This window comes from Mesoplodon bidens (assembly GCF_964165515.1).
Source record: "Mesoplodon bidens genome assembly, chromosome: 2".
NCBI lineage: Eukaryota > Metazoa > Chordata > Mammalia > Artiodactyla > Ziphiidae > Mesoplodon > Mesoplodon bidens.
Window position 1 is genome coordinate 171,713,902 of NC_138177.1, and position 27,994 is coordinate 171,741,895.

The following is a 27,994-nucleotide window of genomic DNA, read 5'->3' on the forward strand; positions in this document are numbered from 1 at the left end:
GTAAAAAAAAAGGTGAAGAGATACGCATCTACCCAAAATGGGAGTCAGAGAGGGCCACAGATGTGACATTGAAAGTACAAAGCTCCACTGTCACCCCATCCACACAGACCCTTCTGGTCAGGGTGAGAGTTAGTCAGCTCCGACTGGGAACCCAAGTTTCCTTCAACTGACTGCACATTCGAGTTGAACATCTCACAGAGGTAAACTGACAGCATTCTATGTGGACACAATAAAACCCAGGCAGTCCAGAGTTTCTCAGAATGACAGGAACTGCACACTGATGACAGGGACTCACTATGAGCACAGTTCAATGCCAAGCCCATCTGATATCCACCTATTTAACATGGGAGCAGCTCTCCCCCCTCAGCATGGCCCTCCCCCCACCCCAGGACCCTATCATTTCGCACCGTCAAAGCTCCCCAGGGAAGCAGGCAGCACCATGAGAAATGACCTACACAAGGCCCACTCTAGCTGCCCCACAACGGAGCTCCCACTTCACAAGCCCTCAGAATCACAATAGGTAGGGAAGTGTTTTCAGAGCTTATAAAAGAAACTATAGACAAGCTCAACTAACACTTAAGATTCTTCTTTTCTGCCACAATGCTTCAACCAGACTTCACTCCTGAAAGCATTTGTTCCTATTATTGAAAAATTAAATATACATATACATTCTCTAATATCTCCTGGTGGCAACTATATTAATTCAGAAGTTGTGATTCTATGTTGTTTCAATACATCTACCTCTCTAGTACAAAGCTGATGCTACTAAAATTTTATTTCGTATTTTGACCTTTAAAAAATCTTTTTTTAAAATCCATAAAACCTTTATATACTGTTTATAAGACTAGTAAGCAGCTATGGACCACAGCCTCATCCCCCTTCTCCTGACCAAAGCTACCGAGACAATCCCACATAACAAACCTCTAACAGCCACAGAGGTTAAGACAGAGTCGCCTCCTACTATGCAGTGCACCTGAGTAACTATACCCGGTAACCGTCACTGACCACAGTCATCCCAGGACTAAACATGCTGGGCCTCCATTCTGGCTGCCAATAAAGTAGTTCTCAAGTGCCTACCAAGGCAACCAAGTACGACATGGATTCCATCTACCTCGTACTTTGCTGGGACTGAGGCAGTGAAGGCTAAATTTAAACCCTTAGCTAGAAGTTATCACTAAAGTTGGATACATGTTCCCCATTCCTAATAATTAACATACTAAACACAGACCAATTATAACTGGAAAACTATGAAATGGTAATAAAAGAAAACTACTGAAGCCATTTGATTAGTTTTTAAAACCACTGTTATTTTACCCAAGAAATGCTGAAGCCTATTATCAGAATTAGGTAATTTATAAATAAATGTGTCCAATATTCTTTAGCAACTTTTTAGCAACTTCTAAAACCCAATAGGAAAAAAACAAAAACCCAATAGGGCCCAAGGCCACCTTCGTTAACCAAGTAAATAAAGCGCTCCTACTACTTCTGACAATGGGTCTCCCTTAAGCTATTTCTGACTCCTAAGTCCGCTGAATTTCTGGTACACAATCAGTCTTTCTGAGAGGATCTGGTCTCTTGTACTCTCACAGTACAAAACAGACAAGAAAGAGTGCTCACTCAGAAATGCTCAGCCAGAGTCAGGAACGTGCCCAGAGGTAAAAGCCAAGAGAACAGATCCTAAAGCACTGGACCTCACTCCCTTGGAGACAGTGAGACAACGGAGACCCCTCACTTGTCTGGACTGAGTACTAGAGGCTCTAACTCAGGACTCCGCAATGTGCAAAGAGAAAATGCTGCGCAGTTTCTAAATCTGCTACATATTACGATGTACTGTACCAGGATGTTCTGGGAGCACTTCCAAGAGACCACTGATGCTCCAACCACAAAAAGTCACCAAAGTCAAACAAACAAAAAATTAAAATACATCACCAAAACCACAGAAAGCAAATCACCTGCTGATAAAGACAATCCAATGAATCCAAGGCCAGCCCACACAATGATATGTCTATATGTGTCAAAACCTTTTCTCTTTGCCTCGGAACTCTGATAATTTTGAAATCTGAGATGGGGGAGGTAACTAATAATTTACCTTTTGATTCAGCATATATTATTTCTCCAAATATTAGGTCCCCAAAAGGCAAAGACAGTCCAAGATTGGCCGCTTCATACATTCCAGTTTTAAAGTTCACATCCACCTAATTCGGTCTGAGGAATGAAATCTCTCCACCGCCCAAATCTATTTCAGCACTGTGGAGTCATCTGAAGGCCTCAGCCAAAGTAAGTTCTATGTCCTGCTAGTCTAATCTAAGTCACTGACAACTTCTGGAGGGTGCTGGAGAGTGTTTTGAACAGCAACATCCCCAAACAGGGCTTAACTAAAAAGAAGTTGAGTGCAGCATTTTATGGGATTTCATTTTCACAATACTAAGAAAATTCAGCAATGGGTCAAGTTACCTTTTATTTCTCTGAAGGCAACTTTCTAAATCCAGAATAGTAAGGAAGAAAAGACAGTTACTTACTTAAAATGTGAACATGAAAAGCCTCAGAAATTCTTCCAGACACCCCCAACCCCCCACCCCAAATCAATTACCTCTTCAGACTTCTTCCTGAGCAAAAACTCAGGACCCTCTTGACTTCTGCCTTTATAACTATGGCTTCTGCGCTCCACGCTATCAGAATCCCAGAACTGTACCATAAGCACTGATGATACACTGTCTTCTCGTTGTCAAGACACAAGTACCAACTACTCAGCAACACTACAGATTTTCCAGCAAAGCCCAGGCCTAATTAACAGTCTGGCCTATTTATCATATGGCTTGAGGGCAAACGAACCAACAGCACCTGCATCCCATCTGAGCATCAGAATCAGGAAGAAGAGAAACGTAGCTGTTTAATTTCCACCCTGACTACAGGCCACAACCTTCACATCCTATTACTTTGGGAAAACACTTCCTGAATTATTTTCTGATTAACTTGCATTAGAAGAAAGTTAATTCTAAACATGTACCTGAGTTGGACATCATTTATAAACTATCCTGCATATGAATGTCTGTTTGAAAATGAAAGAGAAACAAAGGAAACTTGTCATTCTGAATTTCTAGCAATTAATCTAAACTACTTCACGAACAATTACAGTGAAACCCCGAGTGTTAAGGAAAGATCCCAGCGTCACTGAACTCTGATTTGCAGGGCAAATAAAACCACGCTTAAAAAGTTTTTTTTGACCTAACTATCCACCCCTAAAAGTCGATATTTTAATTATGGAACATGAATGGCTTCACTGCACTTTCATTAAATAAGACACATGACTGACAAAACTGTGAACAAAAAAAGGAGGCAGCTTGAAGGAAACTAACTCAGTGTGTGATTCTGTGGGTTGAGTTTCGTTTTGTAAAAGGATGGCCTCACTGGAAAGCCTGGCACACGGCCCTCCGCTTTCCATTCCCTTCTCACAACTCCCAGGAGGCCAGAGTCAGATGTTGAGAGCCGCGAAGGTCTTCACCAAGGTGACCTGGGTGCTCGCGTCTGCTTCACTTCTGTTGTTGTCCCTGTGGCTACTCCTGCTCTCCAGGGCTTTGTGACGGTGCCTCTCCTCCTGTCGTTTCTTCTTCTCTAGTCGCTGCTGTTCTCGCCTCTGTTTGTTTGTGACCTGAAAGAGAAGACTGCCGCCTGAGTCGCCTGCACGGGGACACAGCCTGCACCAGTGGACGGGAAATGCAGGGCTGACAGATGCAAAGGGCACAGACTGCCTTTCAACAGGAACAGAGAAAACCCACCTAACAGACCAAAAATGATTTATTTCCCATTACTGCTCAAATTTACATTTAAATTTATACCCTCTTGCTGCGCTAGCAAACAAAATCAATTCCATTCTCCTCATAAACCAATTCAAAATGACCTAAAGGAACATTAACCCTAGTCCAGCAGGAGGTAACACTCCAACATGCCACAGGATACCTTCCTGCACATAATTTATTGCCCCAGGGGATCCTAACAAAATCCTCAGAAGCTTATCACATCTTAGCCTCTGCCTGTGACCTTTTACATTAGGTTGCATTTTGAGCTCAGAATTTCCTGGTGAAAGTCTTTACGATAAGTTCCAAATTCAGTAAAATTAATCGTGTCATATTACTACTTGTGGGAGTGGGGTTGGGAAGGGAGCAGTACAACCCTTTGGGGAAGCATTTGACAATTTACCAAAAGACCTTAAAAAGATTCAAATATCCATGCCCTTTAACCTGTTAATTCCTCTTCTGGGATTCTAGCCAAGCAAATAATGCAAAATACTAAGACTTATACACAAAGATGTTCACTGAAAGGTGATGGTATTTACAAAAACTGGGATTCAATCACATGGGTTAGCATGGAAAGCACCCACGCACGCAGTAATGTTAGGCGGGAAATGGAGCTGATCCGCGTGTATGAGTATGAATTCAGGGTATACTTCCTTCTAGCCATCACTGCAAAGTCCAGGCAGGACAAGTGAGGTCTTCCTTCCACTTCATGATAGACCCTCATGCACTCCCCGTATTTCCTACAATAACCACTTTCATAGATCAAGAGAAAATCACACACTAAATTGAGCTCCAAGTTCCCTCCACGCCACCGAATTACAGCAGCCCACCATTTGCCCTTGCAGCCCCATCTTTCCTACCTTTGGGAGGTGATTTTTATTTGCCTTGTTTTCTTCACTAGGGCTGGCCCGAGACTTATCGTTTTCAGTTCTGCCTTCATTTAAGCCCTGATTTCCAAAGATTCTGGTGCCACTGCCACCCTCCTCCCATAAAGGGTCACACTGCTTCAGCACTCGGCCACTGGGCTCAAGGTTCTCCTCTGCATCTTCCAAAGAAAGATATTTTGTTATATTGAAAACCTAAGGTAGTTACACAATGCGATTATTATTAAATGACTCCAAAATTACCCGGGTCCCTAAATCACTGGCATCTGGAGAGCAAGTTTCCTTGAGGCAAAATTCTAGTATCAAGTCAATACAGTGGGGAACATAAGGAAAAAATAATTGGTAAAAATCGGAAGATAAATTTTAAATAACCTGTTGACCACCAGTCTTATCATCAGCTTCCTACCAGCTGAGTGCTTTGTTTTGTTAGATTAAACCACTTTTTAACATGAATTTTTAGGGGGAAATCTTTCATTTGTATCCAAAAACCAGAAAGGAAACAAGCTCTAAAGCTGTGCTCTCCAATACAGTAGCTACGGGCCACACGTAGCTATTTAAATTAAAATTAAATAAAGTTAAAAAGAATTTTAAACTTAGTTCCTCAGTCAGCCTCGCTTAGCCACATGTCAAGTACATACCATATGGGACAGCACAGACACTGCATAGCGTTATTTTAAAATCACAAAGACCAAGTTACTTACAGCTTTCTAAGAAGGCATAGCAAATATGTAAGGAGGATAATAAAATACCCAATCAGAAAACTATAATGCCAGGAACAGTGTGTGGCACATAATGTCTGGCAATAAATATTGAAATCATTTTAAATAAATAACTTGAGAAAACAGTTCGATGTTAACATCTTTTTTCCTTCCTCTGAATCACAGAATTAAACTCAGTTCAAGCAAAAAGAAATTCTGAATTATCACCAGTTGACAGATGCCAGTAATTTAAATATTTCCATTAGAAAAATAATTTTTCTCTCCATTCCATTTCAATGATCATTTTGGTATTATAACGGGATCTTATTTCTAAAAGGCTAAAGTCGGGACGGGATATGGGAACAGATGTATATGTATAACTGATTCACTTTGTTATAAAGCAGAAACTAACACACCATTGTGAAGCAATTATACTCCAATAAAGTTGTAAAAAAAATAAAATAAAATAAAAAATAAAAGGCTAAAGTCTTCCCTGACATTTTCCATTCCTCCAAAACTGAGCTAGGTGGCCTTTTCATGCATTCCCCTAGCAGCCTGTACCCACACTTCATTATGTCTTATTAAACCAATTTACTTATCTCTCTCCACCAAGCCCCTCCCCACCCCAGACTATACTCTCCCTGACACAGGGCTGGCACCTACTAAAAAAACACCTGCATATACAAAGCTGCTGAATGAATAAATAACAATATAATTATTACCTGTCACTTGATTAAAAATAAGTATTTGGAAAATCACCAACATAATCATTTTGAAACCTTATAAATATCAATCATGGACTTACTATTTCTTTTCCCCTGGTTCATCTGGAGCATGGCAATTATTGCAGATTCAATATTATAATTTTCAGCTTCCAGGTTCTGGACTATCAAATTAAAATCCTATGAAAGAAACAAAGGAACACATCAAGACTCTGGGTATACTTTTCTACCTATCTCTACATCAATAATCTGACAAACAATTTTATAAACTTTTAGCATGTAAAAGTGTAAGTGGACTCAAGCAATGTGCAGTCTATTCCTTAGAATGTTAATAAAAACAACCTATTCTAAAAATAAACAAAAGGATGTCATTGAGGCAAGGTTTCAGACCTTCCATTTAGAAAATGTCTTAATTTTCAGTAAGGTTAATCACCTGAAATAACCATTTAATAAAATGCATTCTTATAAAACTGCACTAGTCAGAAAATAATAAACCCACATACTTCCTTAGGATTTTGAACAGTATTGGATAAAGTCTAGCAAACAAAAGAGAAATGAATGAACATCTCTCATTAAACTGTATCACATAAGCTAATTAAACTACAAATATTATGGGCCTATTTTGGCCCATCAGGTGTTAGCATGCTAGAGTGATGCCACAAAACTAGCAGATAAACTAGGCACAGCAATGCCTGTCTATAAACCACTGTTACTGCATGACAAATACTAACTGAACATCCAGTTGCATTGCAAACTTTCTGGACAGCATCTTCTACTTCATCTCTCAGGTCATCTTCAAAGTCAACTCCCTTTGTTTTGATCTTCTCTCTTTTATTCGATTCATCCTGATGAAGCATCTGAAACTAAAGTTCACAGAAAGAGTAATAATCATGAACTCTAGCAAACTATGTTCAGAATCTGCAATACAGGAAGACCCTCTAATCTCAAAAACATTTAAATATATGCGAAAAGATTCCAGCGACAGTCTTAAAGGAATAGCAATCACTAGGATAAATTTTATCCAGACACTGAGATTCCAGGCCACAACTGAAGTATTAAAAAGAAAGGCCCAAGATATGGGATAAACTGTTCAGTAAAAATGGCATTAGAGCGCCTACAGCTTCTACAGACCAACATTTTGGCAATGACTGCCGACTCAGACAGCACATATCTGTCTCAGCTGGTTTCCAGAGCTGGGAGCTTAGTAACACAATCGATCCTCTACACTAGCACCAATGAGCTTTTTCATCAGGACAACTCATCGTGAAGAAACACACATACAACTCTCATCTGGTTCCCTAGGCCCTATTTGATCATCAGCAAGCTGCAACGTGCTGGAGCTCCTGTCCCAACCAGATTATCACAGGTGAGCGTGACTCATTTAACCTCACGTGCTACCACCACACTCAAGGGTACCTGTCAAATTCTAAAAACTTGAAGAGCCACTCACTTGGTATCCACAGGCCTTTACAACCTAAACCCATTTCAGAAAAGCTAAAATCATCCCTCTGTGGCTCCCAATCACTTTCTCCCCCTGCTTGCTATTAATGCAGGGAGATAGGAAATGAGCAAAGATATTTCTACTTTTTGCATGTAAAAGTGTAAGTGGACTCCAGCAATGTCAGTCTATTCCTTAGAATGTTAATAAAAAGCAATCTATTCTAAAAATTTACCCTAACCATTTGGCTATGTGTAGCAAGTCTTTGAAATTCATCCAAAGGAAATAATGTCAACTATAGAAAGGGTTTTTGTTAAAGCGCTCCTCACAGTGCCACTAAGAGTGGCGAATAACTGGAAACACCTAAAGGTTTCATAGTGTGAGTATGGTTAAATAACCACGGTAAATCCACAGAATAATGCTTCATTCCCATTCAAGTAAGGTACACAACAAGGATTTTCACCACCACCATGATTATTTAACCGTGTCTTGGAGGTAACAGCAATGCAATTAGCACCCCCCCCAAAAAAAAGAAAAATTAGAAGTATAGAACTGAAAAGGAAGAAGAAAAGTTATCGCTATCTGCAGATAATATAATTCTATACCTTAAAAAAAAAAAGAGAAAGAGAGAGAATCAACAAAAAAACTACTCCAAACAAAAAGAATTCTGGAAAATCCTATGTTTATAAGGAATGTAAATTGATAAAGCCACTATGGTAAACAGTATGGAGGTTCCTTAAAAAACTAAAAATAGAATTACCATATGACCCAGCAATCCCACTACTGGGCAGGTACCCAGAGAAAACCATAATTCAAAAAGACACAGGCACCCCAATGTGCACTGCAGCACTATTTACAATAGCCAGGTCATGGAAGCAACTTAACTGCCCATCAACAGATGAATGGATAAAGAAGACGTGGCACATATATACAATGGAATATTACTCAGCCATAAAAAAGAACGAAATTGGGTCATTTGTAGAGACATGGATGGACCTAAAGACTGTCATACAGAGTGAAGTAAGTCAGAAAAACAAATACAGTATATTAACACATATATGTGGAGTCTAGAAAAATGGTACAGGTGAACCAGTTTGCAAGGCAGAAATAGACACAGATGTAGAGAATAAACGTATGGACACCAAGGGGGGAAAGCATCGCGGGGGGGGCAGGTGGTGGGATGAATTGGGAGATTGGGATTGACATGTATACACTAATCTTTTAAAGTACATGTATCTTTTAAAAAGAAATAAAAATAACAAGTGCTGGTGAGGACGTGGAGAAAGCAGATCCCTCGATACGCTGCTGGTGGGAATGTAAAATGGTGCGGCTACGCACTGTGGAAAACAGTGTGGCAGTTTCTCAAAAAGTTAAAGATAGAATTACCATATGATCCAGCAATTTCACTCCTAGATATACAGTTGGCGGATTTGGGCTACACGTTCCACTTATACAGATTTTTTTCAGTAGTAAATACTACAGTACTACACAATTCACGATTGGTCGAATCCAAAGATGCAGAACTGCAGATACGGAAGCTCAGATACAGAGAGTCAACTATAAGTTATGCTCGGATTTTCAACTGCACATAATTGGCACCCCTGACCCCTGTGTTGTTCACAGGTCAACTGTATATTCAGAAGGTTGAGAACAGGTACTCAAACAAATACTATACACACATATTCACAGCAGCACTATTCACAACAGCCAAAGAGTAGAAACAACCCAAATGCCCGTCAACAGATGAAAGGATAAACAAAATGTGGTATATCATACAATGGAATATTATTCAACCTTGAAAAGAGTGAAGTACTGATAAGTGCTATGACATGGATGAACCTTGAAAACATTATGCTAAGGAAAGCCAGACACAAAAAGTCACATAGTGTGTGACTCCATTTATAAGAAATGTCCAGGATAAGTAAGTCCATAGAGACAGAAAGTAGCCTGGTGGTGGCTGGGATAGAAAAGGAATGGGGAATGACTGCTTAATGGGCACCAAGTTTTCTTTGCGGTGATGAAAATGTTTTGGAACTGGATGGAGGAAGTGGTTACACAGCTTTATAGGTGTTTTCAGTGCCGCTGAATCATATACTTTAAAATGGTGAATTTTCTGTTATGTGAATTTTACCTCAATTAAAAAGTAAGAAAATTCTGTAGCATAGCTGGGTATGTACATAATTAACATTTTGTTAACAAATCTCATACATACAAATATAAAGGGGAAAAAGATCCTTTCCTAACAACAGGAACAGAAAACATAAAACATCTAAGAATAACTCAGTAAAAAATGGGGAAGAGCTATATGAAAAAAGTGCTCCCTCAGATTGCCAGAAAGTCAACGAAACAAATAAAAAGCTTATCAGGTTTCTGGCTAGGAAGATTCAACATCATAAAGATGTCAATTTTTGCTTGTTAATCTATTAATTTAATGAGATCCAATAAAAGCAAATTATCAACAGGACTTCTTTTTAACTAGACAAACATATTCTAACACTCATATATAAAACAAAAAAAGCAAGAATATACAGGAAATCAAAAAAAAAAGGAAAGTAACAATGAGCAAAGAGTTCTACTAGATTTTAAAATACACTATTTCTTAACTAAAACAATGAACACATTAACATATGGAGAGTAAAACCAGTGGAATAGAACCAATGTCTAGAAATAGACCCAACTACATATGGGAATTTATTATATGAAAAAAGCGGCATTTTAAATCAGTGGACAAAAGACATGTAATTAATAAACAGTTTGGGTTCAACTAGGTAACCACAAGGAAAAATATAAAGTTGGATCCATACCTCACACCTGTATATCAATATAAATCCCAAATAGAGACAAGATCTAATTTCTTTTAAAAAATGAAAGTACAGAAGGACTAAAGTAAACTATGGGAGAATTCTTTTTAACCTCAGAGTGGGAAGAGCTTCCTAATCATGATCCAAAACCCAGAAGACATTTATATGTTGTCTTGAAAACTTGATAAATTTAGCCACATAAAAATTTAAAATTCCTTCAGAGCAAAGACAATATGGGAAAGAATAAAAAGACAAATGACAGACTGTGAAAAATTTGCGACTCATACCACAAATAGAGGCTAATTTCCCTAATACATAATGATCTCCTAAAAATCATTAAGAAAACTGAACAGGAAAAAAATGGACAAAAAACATGAATACAGTTCACACAAAAAAGTACAAAAGTAGGTTTTAAACACAAGAAAAGATGCATAAGCTCATTAATAAGAAAAATACAAATTAAAACTATGTTAAGAAAACTATTTTTTCCCGAACAGTGACAGAGATTTAAAAACTTGATAACACACTGTGCTGGCAAAGGTGCAGAAGAGACACATATTGCAAGTGGGAGTGTAAACTGATTAAGACTTCTACAGAGGGCAACTTGGCAATAGCTACCAAAATTATAAATGCACACGTCCTCTGATGTAGTAAGAACCTTCTAGGAATTTATTCCACAAATACACTCGCACATGTGTGAAAAGATATACATGTAAGGCACTGCATGTTGTTTGTAAAAGCAAAGTTTGAAAGCCATCTAAAAGTCCATCAAAGGGACTATTCAAGCACATTATAATGCATCCATACGCTAGAATGCTATGGAACCATTTAAAAAGATTTAGGAAGTTCCTTATGTACTGCTATGAATTAAACTCCGAGATATGTTCCACTCGAAAAGCATGGTGCAGAACAGTATATAGAGGATGCTACAATTGTGGATAGGAAGAATGTACTCCAGCAAAAGTGAAATACATGCACATACTCACATATTTGCTTGATATGTAAAATATCTCTAGGTAATTTTATGATATGCTAATAACATTGGTTGCATCCAGGGAGGTAAACAAGGGTGGGAGAGTGACTTTTACTTTATTTTTTTAATTACAAAGAAAGTGTCTAATAATGTGAGGAAAGGCTTGTGAAATAATGTTAATGGCAAAAAAGCAGGAAACAAAGCTATACAAATACGAAAACAATAACAAAAATTGTTGATTCTGTGCATTTTGTATTTTCTTCTTTACTTTTTCTATAGTTTCCGAATTTTAGATACAAAGCATGGATTAATTTTAAAACATACAAGTTATTTTAAATGTTTATATAAATTATATTCATGCAATCATAGCCGTCAGCTGTTAGGGAAAGCAAAAGAACAATAATTTTATCTGCTGCTCTCACCTGAACTAACAAAATTAAAAAAAAAAATCAAGCCCAGAGATTCTTTTTTTGGGGGAGGGGCAGGTATGCAGGCCTCTCACTGTTGTGGCCTCTCCCATTGCGGAGCACAGGCTCCGGACGCGCAGGCTCAGCGGCCATGGCTCACGGGCCCAGCCGCTCCGCGGCATGTGGGATCTTCCCAGACCAGGGCACGAACCCATGTCCCCTGCATCGGCAGGCGGACTTTCAACCACTGCGCCACCAGGGAAGCCCCAAGCCCAGAGATTCTTAAAGGCAACTTTCTATTAAAACATCACTGGTTTTTAGCTCCAGGGCACACAGCTCTTGACCTGGTTCCTGCAGGGCTGAGAACAGAGAAGAAAACGGAGGCTTCACTCACATCAGTCTGGAGGTGTGCAGGCGCTTCTGAGTTGTCATTGACCCTCCGAACGCTGTCATAGTGCTCTCCGTACCGGTACGCGATGTGTAACTCCTGCACGTTGCTCTTATCCGTACCACGAATCTGCGGGCAAAGGAAGGGGAGATGCCAGCGCGGATCTGCACAGTGTCCACTTCAGAAGAGAAACGCCACCTGCTTGCCCAGGAAGCCCAGTCAACAGGCTCTATATAGAAGGAATTGGGAATATGACTGCGATACGTCCTAAGCAATTTTTGAATTATCTTTCTTCCGCTCATGTATATATGATTCATTGTGCTTTAATATGCAACTATATGGATGGAAATCCATACAAAAATGCATATTCAAAAACCAGGGGCAGATTTACCATGAAGTTAAGTAAGCTTCAGTTTCAGGAGTGTTAGTACCTCTCAGCCCCTCAAATGCACAGGTCCCTTCCAAGAGGGAAGGCCCAGGGGCAGATGCAGCTTTGTTGGGCTTGAAACTCCAACGATGTGGGACCCTCTTTGAGAAAAAGAATATAAAAGTACATGTATAAAATTGCTAGGACTCCTCCCAAGACCTTGAAGGGGGGCCCATAAAAAGGAAGGACCTGACACTTATGCTTCACTAGCTTCACAGTAAATCCACACTGTTCTTAAAACAAAAATAGCATTTTTCATCAAACACATACTGAGAAACATTAACAACAAACTCAAAACATCCCATTTGTATCAATTTCAAAATAAAATTGTACACAGTCAGGCAGTACTACTGCACTGCACGACCTGGAAGCACTACTCACAAGGTGTTTTGTGTGACTGGTGCCCCTGCAGCACAATCCAACCAGAATGGTGCTCCCTGGAGTCATGCAATACAGACGCCCCGAAGTGGAGCCTGGGCATCCCCCCCAAACCACCAACTCCTCAGAAACTCTACAGTAATTCTGAATCTGTCCTTTAGAAAGCCCAGTAACTGTCTACTTGTTACCCAAAATATCAGCACCTCCTTCTTGTTTTTGCTGAAAGTCACAGGCAGTAAGATACTATTATTAATTTAAACAATATCTGTGGTCTAAAAGCACAGCAAAACCATGGAACAAACAGGAACTACACAGGTTTAGAAGTCAGAATCGAGCCAAGTTTTCTCCAGGTAGAATATCTAGGTCTCAAAGGGCAGAGGGTATGGTTTTGACACATGCAAAATAGAGAGAGCACCATTCATCTCCCAGGAAGACTACTGGAAAGGAAATTAGTTGATCAGAATCTCTGAATGACATAATCCCTAAAGCACTTATATATTTAAATAATAATAACACTATATATGCATTATGAATAAGAAAAAATAACTTGAGGAACAGTCACCAAATTGTGATGCTCATGGAGAGGGAGATCACAGAGGACTTTCATTTTCTAAGTCACACGTGTCTATATTGTTTACAGAAGCATATATTTCATTTGTAGCCAGAAAAAAAAATGTACGTTGTGAGTATAAACCTCCTCATTATTAATGTAAGAGCTCTTACCCATGACAGTAGCAACCAATTCAGTTTCGATTCTCAAATTTTATAAGGTGCTTCACTGGGGTGGGGAGAGATGGGGAAAACCTAGTAGACAATTCCAGTATACAGGAAATGTATTTATTTTTAAAACATATCCTCTGAATGTTTAGCGAGAGGACTCTACAGAAATAAACGTATTTGAAAAACAAATCTAGTTATGCAGAATTATCTTCCACAACTACTTAGATAATTAAGAAACTTTAAAAACGGTTATCAAAGGAGGAAGAGGCAACCTACAGTTACTGAGCTGGCCCTGGGTATATTCCTTCAAGAAGAGGATCATTATGCTGTATATTCCAATGATTTTGATGACTTCTGCTAAGCAGTAAAGATTTCAAGACAAAAAACTGGGACAACGAGAGAGGTAACCAGTCTTCTTGGCTCAAAGACATCCTTAGAAAGAGAGAGGCTCACGAAAAACACGATAGCTCTCCCCGGTGTCAGTACACGTGACAACACTACCCCAAAGAACAGCACGTACAGATATTGTTTCCCATCCTGCTCACTGTATCCCTGTAACGTAAAGTCCTTACCAACCCATGGAGTATCTAATTTATTTTGCTGTAGTGTAATTTTTGTTAAAAGGACATTATGCCAGACACAAAAAGCTATATATTGCCATCTATATGACATTCTGCAAAGGCAAAAACTGTAAGAGACAAATCAGATTAGTGGTTACAAGAATCTGGGAGTGGGGGGAGGGGACCAGTGACTGCAAAGGGGCAGGAGGTAACTTTTTGGGGTGGTGGAAATATACTGTATATTGATAGTGGTGGTATTTACATGACTATGTTTGTCAAAACACATAGAACTATACACCAGAGAATGGTGAATTTTGCTACATGTAAATTATATCTCTATAAATGACTTTATTTTTAATGAGCAAAGGCTAAGCAAAGGAATAAGCAACTTACAAAGAAATATATATGCAGGTGATACAGGAAACCAAGGAGGAAAAAAGGCCATTGTTGCCTTGATAATAATATAATATGTAGGGATACACAGTGTGTGTATACATACACGTACGGATGTGTCTATGTGTGTGTAGACTTGCTTAAAACGTGTGACATTGTGACAGTCTCTTCCCAGTCATACATGAATGATTTGATAGTTAAGAGTGTGTGTGAATAACAGGGATACATACTAAAGTGTTAATAGTCATTATCTCTGGGAGAGTATGATGACTCCTAGTGATTTTTATTTGCCTTTTTTTATTTGCCTTCAATGGGCTTTTCTGAATTTTGAAATTGTTCTATAATCATTATGTTTTACTTTCTAATTAAAAAAACAAAGTTAGAAATGGGGGAGTAGTGGAGCAGGGGAGAGAGGAAGACTGATAGGAATCACCTGACCAGCCTCCAGGAGCTGAGCCACAAAGTGAAAAGCGCTCTGAGTGCAAGGAGGACGAGCAACGGGTGGTAGTCTGTGTACAGTTTCACCCCGACCTCTGACCTTCCGTACTCCAGAATGTTTGGTTTGATGGACTGTTTGGGAGACTAGGGTACTTTAGAATAGAATACCAAAGGTAAAGGAGGGGAAGGAAGGCCTAAGCGACTCAGCAGCAGCGTGCTCTGCCATCCCACAGCACAAACGCAACATTTGTTGTAAAATCTTACTTGCTGTAGAAAAACCATTGGAACCGCTATGTATAGCCGGGCAGGGCACAGAAATAGAGCTTGACACCCTAGGCCATGAAACAAATTTTGTTGTTCAGAAATTCTTTTTAGCAACAGCTATTATAGTGAATTTGGTCTTTGTTTTCCTCCATCTAAAAAACAAAAACATATACATGGAACAGGTATATTTCAAACTAGAATATGTATGCAAATCCTTTAAATTCTCATTGAGATATTTTTACAAAATTATCTAAGCTATTTCCACAGGAGGCTCTCCACCCCAAACTACCCAATTAACTGACTGCTGAGTAACATTTCTGGCATTTTAAAGGTTTTTGAATTATACTTCAGACTCCATTTGTAATGCAGGGTTTAATTCCAAGCCACCACAAGCTTCCCATCTTGGGTTAGGCTCACAGTCCAAGTTACCCTGCATAGTTCAATATCATAAGTCAAGTACCATCATCTGAGGACATCCCCAAAGCTAATTTATAAACAAGAGCTTAACATAAATTCCTGAATAGGTGACCTACCTGCCACAAAGGGGCATTAAGTTGATGAATCACCACATTCAATTGATGATTTCTTGCGAAGGCTACAATTGCATCATTGCCAGCGAATGTTCCAGGCTTTGCCAAACTGGCCACTGCATGGAAAGAGAGAAAGAAAAATGAAGTCTTTACCACAGAAAAATCCAAATGCAAACATGCTTTGGTATAATTTAGTTCTAAATAATGAGAAACGGTGAACATACCTGAAAAAGTCCATTAGCTTTGTCAGTCTACGAATTGAAGCTGGTTAAATAGTACATAGACTGCTACTCAGAAGGGTACCAATCACTCATAAAGAAAGGATTCATTTATTCACTCCTTCAATAGATATTTTCTGAATGCTTCCTAAATGCCTAACTCTATAAGAGACATTGGAAATGTGACAATAACCATAACAGTTTGCAGTAATGATGCTTATTATGTGTCAAGCACCGCTTACTCACGTCTCATATTCTTTCAGATTTTATTAATTTCTTCTCACAAATCACTTTTTTTCACGTTTTTATTGGAGTATAATTGCTCTACAATGGTGTGTTAGTTTCAGTTATACATATACATATGTTCCCACATCTCTTCCCTCTTGCGTCTCCCTCCCTCCCACCCTCCCTAGGTGGTCACAAAGCACAGAGCTGATCTCCCTGTGCTATGCAACTGCTTCCCACTAGATATCTATTTTACATTTGGTAGTGTATATATGTTCCTTTATACACTACCACTCTCTCACTTTTTCCCAGCTTACCCTTCCCACTCCCCATGTCCTCAAGTCCATTCTCTAGTAGGTCTGTGTCTTTATTCCCATCTTGCCCCTAGGTTCTTCATGACATTTTTTTTTAGATTCCATACATATGTGTTAGCATACGGCTTTTGTTTTTCTCTTTCCAACTTACTTCACTCTGTATGACAGACTCTAGGTCCATCCACCTCACTACAAATAACTCAATTTCGTTTCTTTTTATGGCTGAGTAATATTCCACTGTATATATGTGCCACATCTTCTTTATCCATTCATCTGTCGATGGACACTTATGTGGCTTCCATGTCCTGGCTATTGTAAATAGAGCTGCAATGAACACTGTGGTACATGACTCTTTTTGAATTATGGTTTCCTCAGGGTATATGCCCAGTAGTGGGACTGTTGGGTCGTATGGTAGTTCTATTTTTAGTTTTTTGTTTTTTGTTTTTTTTGCGGTACGCGGGCCTCTCACTGCTGTGGCCTCTCCCGTTGTGGAGCACAGGCTCCGGACGCGCAGGCTCAGCGGCCATGGCCCACGGGCCCAGCCGCTCCGCGGCATGTGGGATCTTCCCAGACCGGGGCACAAACCCGTGTCCCCTGCGTCGGCAGGCGGATTCTCAACCACTGCGCCACAAGGGAAGCCCTATTTTTAGTTTTTTAAGGAACCTCCATACTGTTCTCCATAGTGGCTGTAACAATTTACATTCCCACTAACTCACAAATCACTTTTAATCCTCAAAACAATCTCCTGAAAAAAGGTATTATCATGTACACTATCTTATAGATGAGGAAACCAAGGCACAGAGTAGTTTGCAACTGTGTCCAAGGTCACGAGCCCGAGCTGAGCTTCACCCCAGGCATCCTGACTCCAAGACCTTGGCTCCTGGCCACTCCATTATACAGCCTGTCACAGTTTGACCTCAAGGAGTTTATAACCAGTGGGGAACAAACAACAAGAAAATGGACACTGCTGATGTGTAGGTGCTTTAAGAAAGAAACATGTAGTAAAGAACGGGGCCTTACCCAAAGAGAGTTCTGGCCTTTACCCCCTGCTCCTGGGAGAGAACCCCTAAACCCTTGGGATTTCCCAAGCGATAGGGGTGTCTTTGTTATTCACGGTAGGCCCCTCAGCCTCAGCTGACAGCTGATGCTAAGTTTATGCATGAGGCGACTCATGGTGGACCTCTCTGGCCATGTGATATTAGAAAGACCTTGGGGGACTAGGGAGCTGGAGACTGAGTTGAACCACTTAGGCAATCAATCAATAACATCTACATAATGAAGCCCTAATAAAAATTCTGGACACTGAAGTTTGGGTGAGGGTCCCTGGTTGCCAATATTCTTTGTATAATGTGTAACCTTCCCAGATTCTACCATCTGGCTAATTTTGATCTGTATTCTTTCCTGGTAACACACTACAACTGTGAGTGTAACAGCCTTCAGTGAGTTCTCTGAGTCTTTCTAGCAAATTATCAAACCTGAGAGTGGTTCTGGGAAACCACAAACTTGCAGCTGGTGTCAGAAGTCAGGGAAGTCTTGTGTAAGACTGTGTCCTTAAACCTTGCAGGTTGGCTAACTCCAGGTGGGGAACATAAGCCAGTCTGACCAGTGGGGAAGGGAGGTAAGGTGTACCAGATAAGCTTCTCAGCTGAGACAACTATGCTGCTTCCCAAAGGGCAGGTAAAAGACAGACAGAAGAGGAATGGATGAGGTTCCAAGCAGAAGTGAGAAAGAGAGCATGATGAGCTTGTGGACTACACAGTATTGGCAGGGACTCAGAATGCTGAGATGGCAGGGTGGGGAAGCAAGAAAATATACTGGGAAATGACAAGAGAAGAGGGTAGGGAAAGAAGAAAATCACAGATCATATAGGGCTAAAGAGTTGGTCCTATCCTGAGGTCAACGGGGAGCTGCCAACAGGTGTTAGACAGGGGAAGACCTATTCAATGTCCATTTAGATCACCACTCTGGCTGCAATGTGGAAAACAAACTGAAGGGGTCAGGAGGCAAAGAGTATTGAAGAAATCTAGGCAAATGGCCAAAGAGGCCTGATTCTATGAGACAGTAGAATGAGAAAAAAAACACTGAGGTAAAAGTGACAAGACTTAATGAATGACTGGGTATGAGGAGGGAGGGAGAGAAGCCATTTAGAACATTCAGGTTTCTGATCTGGGTATCTGTTTAGCTAGGGAAAAGATGATGCCGATTCTCCAAAGCCACGGTCTAAAGGAAAGAAAGAATCCTAAACACACAGCCAGATGCAAGGGTAACCAGGTCCTGAAGAGTTAAGTGAGCCATTCAATGATTCAGTCAACAAATATGAGTGCCTACCACGTGCCAGCCATTGCCACAGTGGGGAAAAGACACGGTCCCTGCCCTCAAGAATCTCACAGTATAACAAGGTAGACATTAAAAACATAACTATAAGAGTGATAAATGTAACAAGTCTAGTCTTCAACTGACACACAAGTAGAATGTGCAGACTTCTAGGTTTCTTTTCCCTTCTGCTATGGCAGTCAGAGTCACTTCCCACTTCTATGATACTCAAACTCTTATAAAGCACCAACCAACCATCAGGCATGCACAGCAACATTTCACGAAAACACCTTCCCACCATACGCCTAGGGTCCTGCCATACCCCAAATCTACCACATGAACACCACTGAAGATGTTCAAAGTGGAATTTCAAGTCACAAACTAAAAACTCTCTTCACCTAAAATATTTTAATTGGATCAATGACACAACTCATTTTATATGGCATTAAACGCCCAAACTTGCTCCATATACCCACATTTAATTTGTAAACTGCTGACCATCTGATGAACTGGTGTCTGCTAAACAAAAAGTGATCCAGGAAGAGGACCATCAGAACTCCGTGACTATGACTAGAATAAACTAATCGCTAGGAGTTTTGCTACTGTTTCTCTTCTGCTGCTTGTGCCTAATGAATGAGTTCTTTCCCAGTGAGGAAAGAGAAAGGCTTTGGGATCACAGATAGCTTCCCTCCCAAATGTCTTCCTCCTGCTGCCCTCTAGCTTATTCACAGTACAGCAACTTGGTCTTTCCCCAGGCAGAAACTTCAGAATCTCCTTTGTCTCCCCCACCCCTCCCCTCCCCCCATCACCTCCCCAGTCCTGTCAATTATACTGCCAAACTGTGTCCCAGTCTGGACGCCACTCATCATCTCCAGTAGCTGCCTTGATGGAGACACTCTTATGCTTTCATCTGGCCAACGTGCAGAGCTCTCTAACTCATCTCCCTTCTCAGTCTCTCTCCCCATCCTCTCCTGACATGGTTCCCAGAGTTTGCGCTCTAAAACGCAGAATGATTCTCTTTCCTGATAAGAGACAGACAAGACTGTGAGACCTGTAATGAAAATGTTATTTGTAAAACATAAATATATCAGCACCCAGCACAGCAGATTCTCACTAAATATCTGTCAAAAATCAAAGCTTAAAAGCTAGTATTTTCTTACTAGCTTTGAGCCTATTAAGGAACTAATTTAAGTCACTAACTGACTTGCCTCAAAGAAACCAGGTTGTGTTTGGGTTTGGGGGGAAAAATTTAAATGACTTTATTGATTTTTCTGATTATAAAAGTAATGCATGATGATTTAAAAGTCAGAAAAATCTACAGAAGATAATTTAAATACTCATAGTCCCATCATCCCCAGATGGCTGACACTTATTAAGAACTTATTTTAATTGTATTAACTAATTTAACCTTTACCAAAAACCCCTATAAATTAGGTCCTATTATTATCTCCCCTTAACAAAAGTTGTTGAAAGAGTGAGTGGTTTCTGAAAAATAAACGGAGCCAGGAATTAACCATAAAATGTTAGTATCTTTCCAGACTTCTGTGTGCATACACCTTTTAAAAATAGGATCAATCTATACACACTAGTTTATAACCTGCTTCCCCCCTCCCTCCCCACCACTAAATAAGAAGTCACGAATAGCTTTTCAGGTTAATTAACATCAACATTTTCTTTTTCAGACTTTACTTATTTATTTATTTGTTACTGGGGCCACACCACACAGCTTGGGGGATCTTAGTTCCCCAACCAGGGATCGAACCCGCACCCTCGGCAGTGAAAGCATGGAGCCCTAACCGTTGGACCACCAGGGAATTCCCAACATCATCATTTTTATTAATGGCATCTACATCTAAACCTAATGATTCCCAACTGCCTAGCATGCTGCCTATTATGGAGCAGACAAATAAATACTTGTTGAATAAATGAATGCCATAATTTATGTAATCAATGCTGATGGATTTAATTACCCAATGCATTACTCGTGGAGGATCCAGTGTCCCACGGTGAACCTACCATGTTTCTCAAAAGGAATGTCATCTTCTACAAAGGGTTCAAAATCTTCTCGCTGCTTTATCATGTAGTCCACTGTCTCTTGTCGGTGCTTGAGGTGATTTCGTGAGTGTCCCTCCAACTGATCACCAAGAGCTCTGAATAGGCAATTGCTATCAAAACAAAATGCTGGTCAAGACCTTTTAAAAATGAACTTAGTTCATCTACAACAATGATGCTTCATGCTAGGCCATCCATGGAAATCTTTCACACAGAAAAGAGATAAAGCCTCAACTCTGACCGTCCAGGTTCCTCCCAGATACCAGACGGGAGAGCACTAGGGAAGATATTCAATCACATTACCTTTTTGAGAGGCATCAAATAAGAATCCTATTCCCCACTTACCAGCTGGCTGACTCAGGAGAGATACTGAACTTCTCTGTACCTTCGCTGATTCAACAAGTGAAGTTTGGGGATACACTAACCACCTGAAGACAGGGTCCAGACACTACAGGCCATTCCACACCTAAGGGCTATGACTCCCAGATCCCCTTCCAAAATAATAAATCACATCTACTGCCTCTTTTCTGAAACCCTTTCACTATGGCTGCTCAGCTATTCACCTAACAAGTACCAAAAAGATAGCAATTTGTCAAGCTCCCAGTAGAAACAACTGAACTGAACATCCTGTTTGAGTCCTAAGGACACAGTGGGGAAAGCTGTGGGAAGAAGAGCACCTGGACAACACACAGGCATAGTTCAAGGACACTCTCCCTCCTGGGCTCATCACCTCTCACCCAAGGAGCCACAATGCTGTTCTTATTCCTGCCAAATGAAAACTCTCCAAGTTTTCTTTCTGTTTTGTTTCTAAAATTAAAATGCTGGTAATAAATTGTAAGAGTTATCTTTACTTTCAAACTCCTTAAAGGCTTCTAAAATTCCAAACTATACCACAAACACAGAGCCCAGATACACAGAGACTGAAACAAGACAAACACAATCTGGTATCTTCAAAACTAAGGAAACAGCCATTCCGAAGCCAAACAGTTGTCCACTTTCACACCAAACTGTTTACTCTTCCAAATGAAAACCTACGATATTCTAATTCCAAAATATAAACTCATCACACTTCTGGAAGGACTTCAAACCTAAATGTATAGGTGACGGAGGTTTTCTGTTTTTCAACTCAGGAAAGTGAGTTTTCAACAGCAAGTTATAGAGAGGTAGGAATCTCCTCAAACATATAAGGAGATATATATTTTTGTTTGTTTTGGTGGGGTGAAGGGGAGAATTTAGAGAACAGATTCTACAAACTAGAATCCAAGAAACCCTGCATCAATCTGGGGCAACATTCTAGAAGGGACTGGAACATAACAGTTCTATACACTAGAATGAGGGGTCTGTTGCTAAAATCTAACAATGGCAGTCTTTTTCCAACCACAGGAATAAAGTAAGCTAATGGATAAGATGTTCTCAATTTTAAGCTTCTCTCTCAAACTTTTCTTTTTAAGCTGCTCTCTCAAACTTTTCTTAAAACTTTAACATCTGCCACCACTAGTTTATTCTTGAATCCAGTTTAAAAGAAGGCATGATTTGGTGCGAAATTACATATTTAGTTGCTTTACATTTGATATCTCAAAATTCATGGTGTTCTACGGAAAATAACATGCGTTCCATGAACTTTCAGCAACAGAGGCAAATGTTCTCCACATAAGCCAAAAAAGTAGGTATCAAACTGTATATACTGCATGAGTGCAAGCATGTTCATCTGTATACTATATACACAGATGTAGAAACACATACAAATGTATGCAAAGAAAAAGCACTGAAACCATCACTTAAACAGCTCTTACAATGTGCCAGGGACTGTTCCAAACACTTTATATGTATTAAATGTGTTTAGTCCTTACAACTCTATGAGATGGGCACTATTACTATCCCCCTAAGGTAACTTGCCCAAGGTCACAAAATCAGTAGGTGGTGGACCCAGGATTCAATCCCAGGCACCAAAATGTTAACAGTTATCCCTGGGGAGTGGAATTAGGATTATTTGTTAAACTTAGTTTGATATACTTTTCTATATTTACCAAACTTTCCTTGAGCTCACTAAAAACAAGTAGTCAAAATGAAAAATCAAGATAGACAAATCACTTCCTTTTCTGACAGAGTTACAAGATAGTAGCACATGAAATGTGAACAAACTCTACAAAACAACCTAGGTTCCCTTAGGGAGCCCAGCAAGAGCACTCACGATCCTCATGAGAACAGTGCAGCCCGTGCCCAAAGGGCCTCTAGGAGATCCCAGCTGTTTCCTGAGTCCACACCCTCAGCCAATACACTACAGCAGGGCTTCTCTCCGCCCCCACACACTGTTGACATTCTGGAATAATCCTTTGTCCTGTGCACTGGAAGATGTTTAGGAGCATCCCTGGCCTCTACCCACTAGATGCCAGTAACACCACTACTACCACGTTCCCGCCAGTTGTAACAGCCAAAAATATCTCCAGCCATTGTCAAATGTTCCTTTGGGGGAAAAATCATGCCCACTTCAGAACCACTGCACTATAGGGATATATGTAAAGTCTTGCATTTGAGTTCACAAAAATAACCAATTACATTAATTAAGGGTTTTGGGTGGTCAGTAATTTAGCATGAGACAATACTGAAATGTTAGACATTAAAAAAAAAATGAATGGGCTCTTAGGCTGCAGTAATGGCAGTAAGTATGCAGAAAAGTCGGGGGAGAGGGGGTCAGATTTTCTTCTGTTCTTTGAGGTCAGACCCCAGCTAAAGTACTGTATATGATTCTAGTTACTACATTTTAAGATAGGTTCAGATGAGTTGATGTGGCTTTAAACTAAATAATATGAAGAACATAAACAAGTGACTTCTAGCCTAAAGAAAGCTCAGGGGGACATAATAGCTGCCTCCAACTATTCGTCATGGTGAAAGGGATGTTATCCTTGTACAATAAAACTAAACTAAAACAAGGAAGCTACAGAGACATAGATTTTGACAAATAAAAGGTAATTTTATTTGAGGTCTATAGAGACAGACTGCACAGACTAAGGATTTTGTACATTTCTATTGACAAGCCTCAGGAATTGCCTACAATATGGTTACCACCAACCACAGGTGATTACTAAGCACTTGAAATGTGGTTAATACAAATTGACGTGTGCTGTAATTGTAAAAGACTTACACTTTTGAACATTATTTTAAAAACTTGTTTCATTTTACCTTTTTAATGTGGCTAACAGAAAAATGTTTAATTATTGTACATATGTGGTTCCCATTTTATTTGTATCAGGAAGTGCTGGTCTCAATCACTGATTCTCAAAGTGTGACCCCTGACTAGCAACATCAGCATCACCTGAGAACTTGTTCAAAATGAAAATTCTGAGCCCCCTAGCCCAACCCCAGCCCTACTGAGTCAGACACTCTGGGGTTGGGAACCTAGCAATCTCTTCCCTCTGAGGGTTTAATTAGCCCTCCAGGTGATTCTGTTGTATGTTAAAGTTTGAGAAACACTAGTCTAGGATCTAGACTCTAAATCAGCAGTTCTCAATTATACTGCACATTAGAATCACATGTGGACATTTTTAAAACTTATCCCTAACCAGGCCCCACTGCCTGAGATTCTGGTGTGGCTGATCTAAGGGAGTGCCCAGGCGCCGTATTTCTTCCAAAGTTCCCCAAGTGATTCTATTGTGCCACCAAGGTTGAAAACCACTGAGCCAGACATAAAAGATGAGGCTGCTGTACAGGTGATGCAGGTACTAATGGATAATCAGACAAGATGACAAAGTGTGAATGCCCTTCTAGCACTAAGATCCTATGATTATAAAAATAAGGTAAAACTTTCAAAATAAAACAACCTGAGACAGAGACAAATGGCTAAAATTAGTGATTCTTTAATGCTTTAATATTGGAACACTACGAATTAGCAATGTACTTTGAGGCTACATTTAGGAAGATATGACTGGATATAGTTCAGAGACATGTTAATATTGTACTGCCTAATCCAATTAGCGATTCTTTTCATGCTACATCCAATCATGTTTTTAAGGACAACACCAAGGTTAAAATATTTCTTGTTTTGAAACTGAATCCAATTTATGTCCACCCTCCAGATAACACAACAAATATGAAGGCGTGCCATGATGCATTACAAAAATCCATAAGTAGCTCCCTGATTAATCTATGCTACCTTGATTCGTTTCACGTAAAGGCTACCTTAGAGAACACCAGCTAATGTCTTCCCAAGTACCCGAAGGTTCCAGAATGCTACAAGTACCATACTGCCAACAATGAATACGCCTATATAGTGTGAGATGCTATCTCAGGCTACTCAATATTGTAATCAGACCAGAATGGAAAGACAGAAGAGTGGAGATTGTCAACTATTTTTTTATTACCATAACTTTATATTTCACCAAGAGTACTCAATAATGTTAACAAATAAAAGAATCTGTTGATGCCCACTAACTTGTAACATACACAGGAAGCACCATCCACTGCACAGTGATAAAGCCTGTCATCACCATATCCAAAAGTACCACAATACTAAAGAGAGCTGAACAGTCCATGGCACCCATGGGAAGAATTTGTGAACAGAAAGGGGTTAGCTTCATGGAGCCCCCAAAGGAGAAATTATCATTATCATTTTATCTATCTAACATTGTCCAAAGAATAGGGACGTCAGAAGTGAGAGACATGAGCGTTGCAGTCAAGCTGGCCTCTGTCTAGCCTCACTGCCACTGACTTCTACCCTTGTACCCTATACTCCTGTCATCCTAAACAACTTGCAGATGTCTCAAAAATAATGTGCTCCTGTGCCTTTACATATATTACTCCTCAGCCTGGAATGGTCTCTTGGCATATTTTTATTGGATTTTTATTGGTCCTTCATGACCCAGTCTGAGTACGACCTCTTCTGAAAGGCATCTAGCACACGGTAGGTTTTGATGAACATTTGATGAATGAACAAGGTTTCCCTGACCACTTCTGGGAGTGTTGGCAACTTCCTTCTCAATAGTACCACTATAATCGGTCACTGTTAAGAATATATCAACTTGCATTTTAATTATTTATATCATCCATTCTTAAAGTGTGGCCCAGTTTGGGAAGGGAGGGTATCTCTGAGAACCTTTCAGGGTATCCATGAGTCCAAAACTAAGATGTTATTTATCTTTTTCACTCTCATTCTCTCACAAGTGTACCGTGGAGTTTTCCAGAGGCTACCTGATATATGATATTCGATGTTATCACTCTGAAAGTTAATATAATGTGTGTTTGTGTATTATGTTTTTAATTTTTATTTTACTTTCTAATATAGTAAATATTGATACCTATAACCGACATAAACAAAAGCTCTTTGGAGTTCTCAGTAATTTTTAAGAGTGTAAAGGGATCCTAAGACCAAAATGTTTGAGACCTGCTGTTATGTCTCTCTCTTTCTAAGCTTGGACATTATCTTAGTCATCAATGTGTTCCCAGCATCTCTGTGCTGCAATTCCTGCTCATAAGCAATCTTCTGTTGAGTACTTCAGTTTCCTGGATACACTGCCAGTGGGAAGCCCATGCCCAGTACAGCAGACACAAGCAAACCAGTCATTTGCAAGGAAGAAGCAGACCCCAGCCCAATCCCACCGTAAAGTACTCAACTGGTATTTCGGTTTATAGAGCAATGTCTTGTGCTTGTGAGTTTGCTTAGGATAAATAAGGCCCTGAATATTTATTAACTATATTTGACAAAAATCAAGGTACTAGGCTAAAGGCAAGACCCAGCAAAGCAAGCTTTAAACTGTAGCGACTCCACTAAGAAAATGCCTCTTTGAGGGGCCCTGCTGAGGGTCTAGTTGGCCTCCCTCTATATTTTTATCATTCGTTCATTCATTCAACAAAAATGCCCAAATGAAGGAACAAAAACAACCAGGCTGTTATTAATACTATCTCTTCAAGAGTGCCACACTCTGGCATCCAGACTCGCTTTTACCTACCCCTGCAATGGGGATGCTAACTGATCTCCTGCCCTCTCCCCTACCCTTTTTCTTCTTCCCTCCATGCTCCTGGATCCATATGCCCCTTCCTGAGGCCATTTTTCCTTCCCTTCGCCCATTCCCTCCCTCCCACCCCGTTTATCCCGTGTTCCCTAAAAAAGCTGTACACAGATTCCAGTCTAAACCCCAAGCAAACTTGAGTAAGCGCCATTGCTTACAGAGAAACTGAAGCCCATATAAGTAAGAATTAGAGAAGCTGCCTTCAGCTCAGTAAACAACAGGCCCTCACAGACCTAATTTCCCAAGCGTAAAAGGAGGGCAATATCCGACAGTAAGGACTCAAAGGAGGCCAAGCGTTATACCAAGTGGGGCTTACGCCTCTTTCTATTCGTCTGATGGTCATTACGACCGCTCTCCGTGCGGTCCTGCTCTTCGGCTGACTGGCTCCATCTCATTCGTTCAGGTCTCAGCTTAAATGTCACCTTCCAGGGGGGCCTTCCTGAGCACCGATCTAAAGGAGACCTGCTCCAGTATTCTCTCTCAGGACCCCTTTACAGTTTGCTTGAAGCCTTTGCCACGATTAGGGCAACTGGGGGATTACTCGAGCGTCTCGAGGGGAGGGGCCTGGCCGCCTCGCTCGCCGCCGGACCCCCTGCATTAAGAAACGGCTGGCTCGCAGCTGGCGCTCGGGGCCGCCCGATGAATGGATGGGCGAGAACCGGCGACGGTCGCCAAGCCCGGCGGGTCCCCCGGCGCCGCCCCCCGCGCTCCCGGGCCCGCCTCACCCGTCCCCCGGCACCTCCCGCAGCTTCAGCCCCAGGGCCTGCAGCTGATTGGCGAAGCTGACGAACTCCTCCTCGCAGCCGCCGCCGCCGCCGGGCTCCGGCCGGTTCCGCCGCTCCTTGGCCAGGGCCCGACGCGCCGCCCGCTCGTCCCGCTTGCGCTCAGCCTCGGCTTTCCGGCTGCCGCTGCCCGGCCGGCTCTTCGCCGCCTGCTTCCGGGACATGGCCTTGGCCCCGCGGCCCGCAGCGGCAGGAGGGAGAGCCGCAGGACCGCCGGGCGGCCGCCTCAAGTGCCCAGGAGGCGAAGCGGCGCAGGCTACCGAGCCCGGCAAC

At 40.8% G+C, this 27,994-nt stretch overlaps 1 protein-coding gene across 4 annotated transcripts; it reads right to left on the reverse strand.

Moving 5' to 3' along the window:
* Positions 1–392: 392 nt before the first annotated feature.
* OTUD3 (OTU deubiquitinase 3) lies at positions 393–27,994 on the reverse strand. Of its 4 annotated transcripts, none has more exons than XM_081214635.1 (8): positions 27,665–27,994; positions 20,902–21,050; positions 15,819–15,931; positions 12,112–12,234; positions 6,830–6,961; positions 6,182–6,278; positions 4,655–4,839; positions 393–3,649 (listed from the first exon to the last, which is right to left on the reverse strand). In XM_081214635.1, the coding sequence occupies exons 1-8, from the start codon at positions 27,883–27,885 to the stop codon at positions 3,473–3,475; spliced, it is 1,197 nt and encodes a 398-aa protein (XP_081070761.1). In that variant the 5' UTR covers positions 27,886–27,994; the 3' UTR covers positions 393–3,472. The 4 variants fall into 4 exon arrangements, with proteins under 4 accessions (XP_081070761.1, XP_081070763.1, XP_081070762.1 ...); XM_081214637.1 differs by having other exon boundaries at positions 27,679–27,775; XM_081214636.1 differs by lacking the exon at positions 27,665–27,994 and adding an exon at positions 27,242–27,645.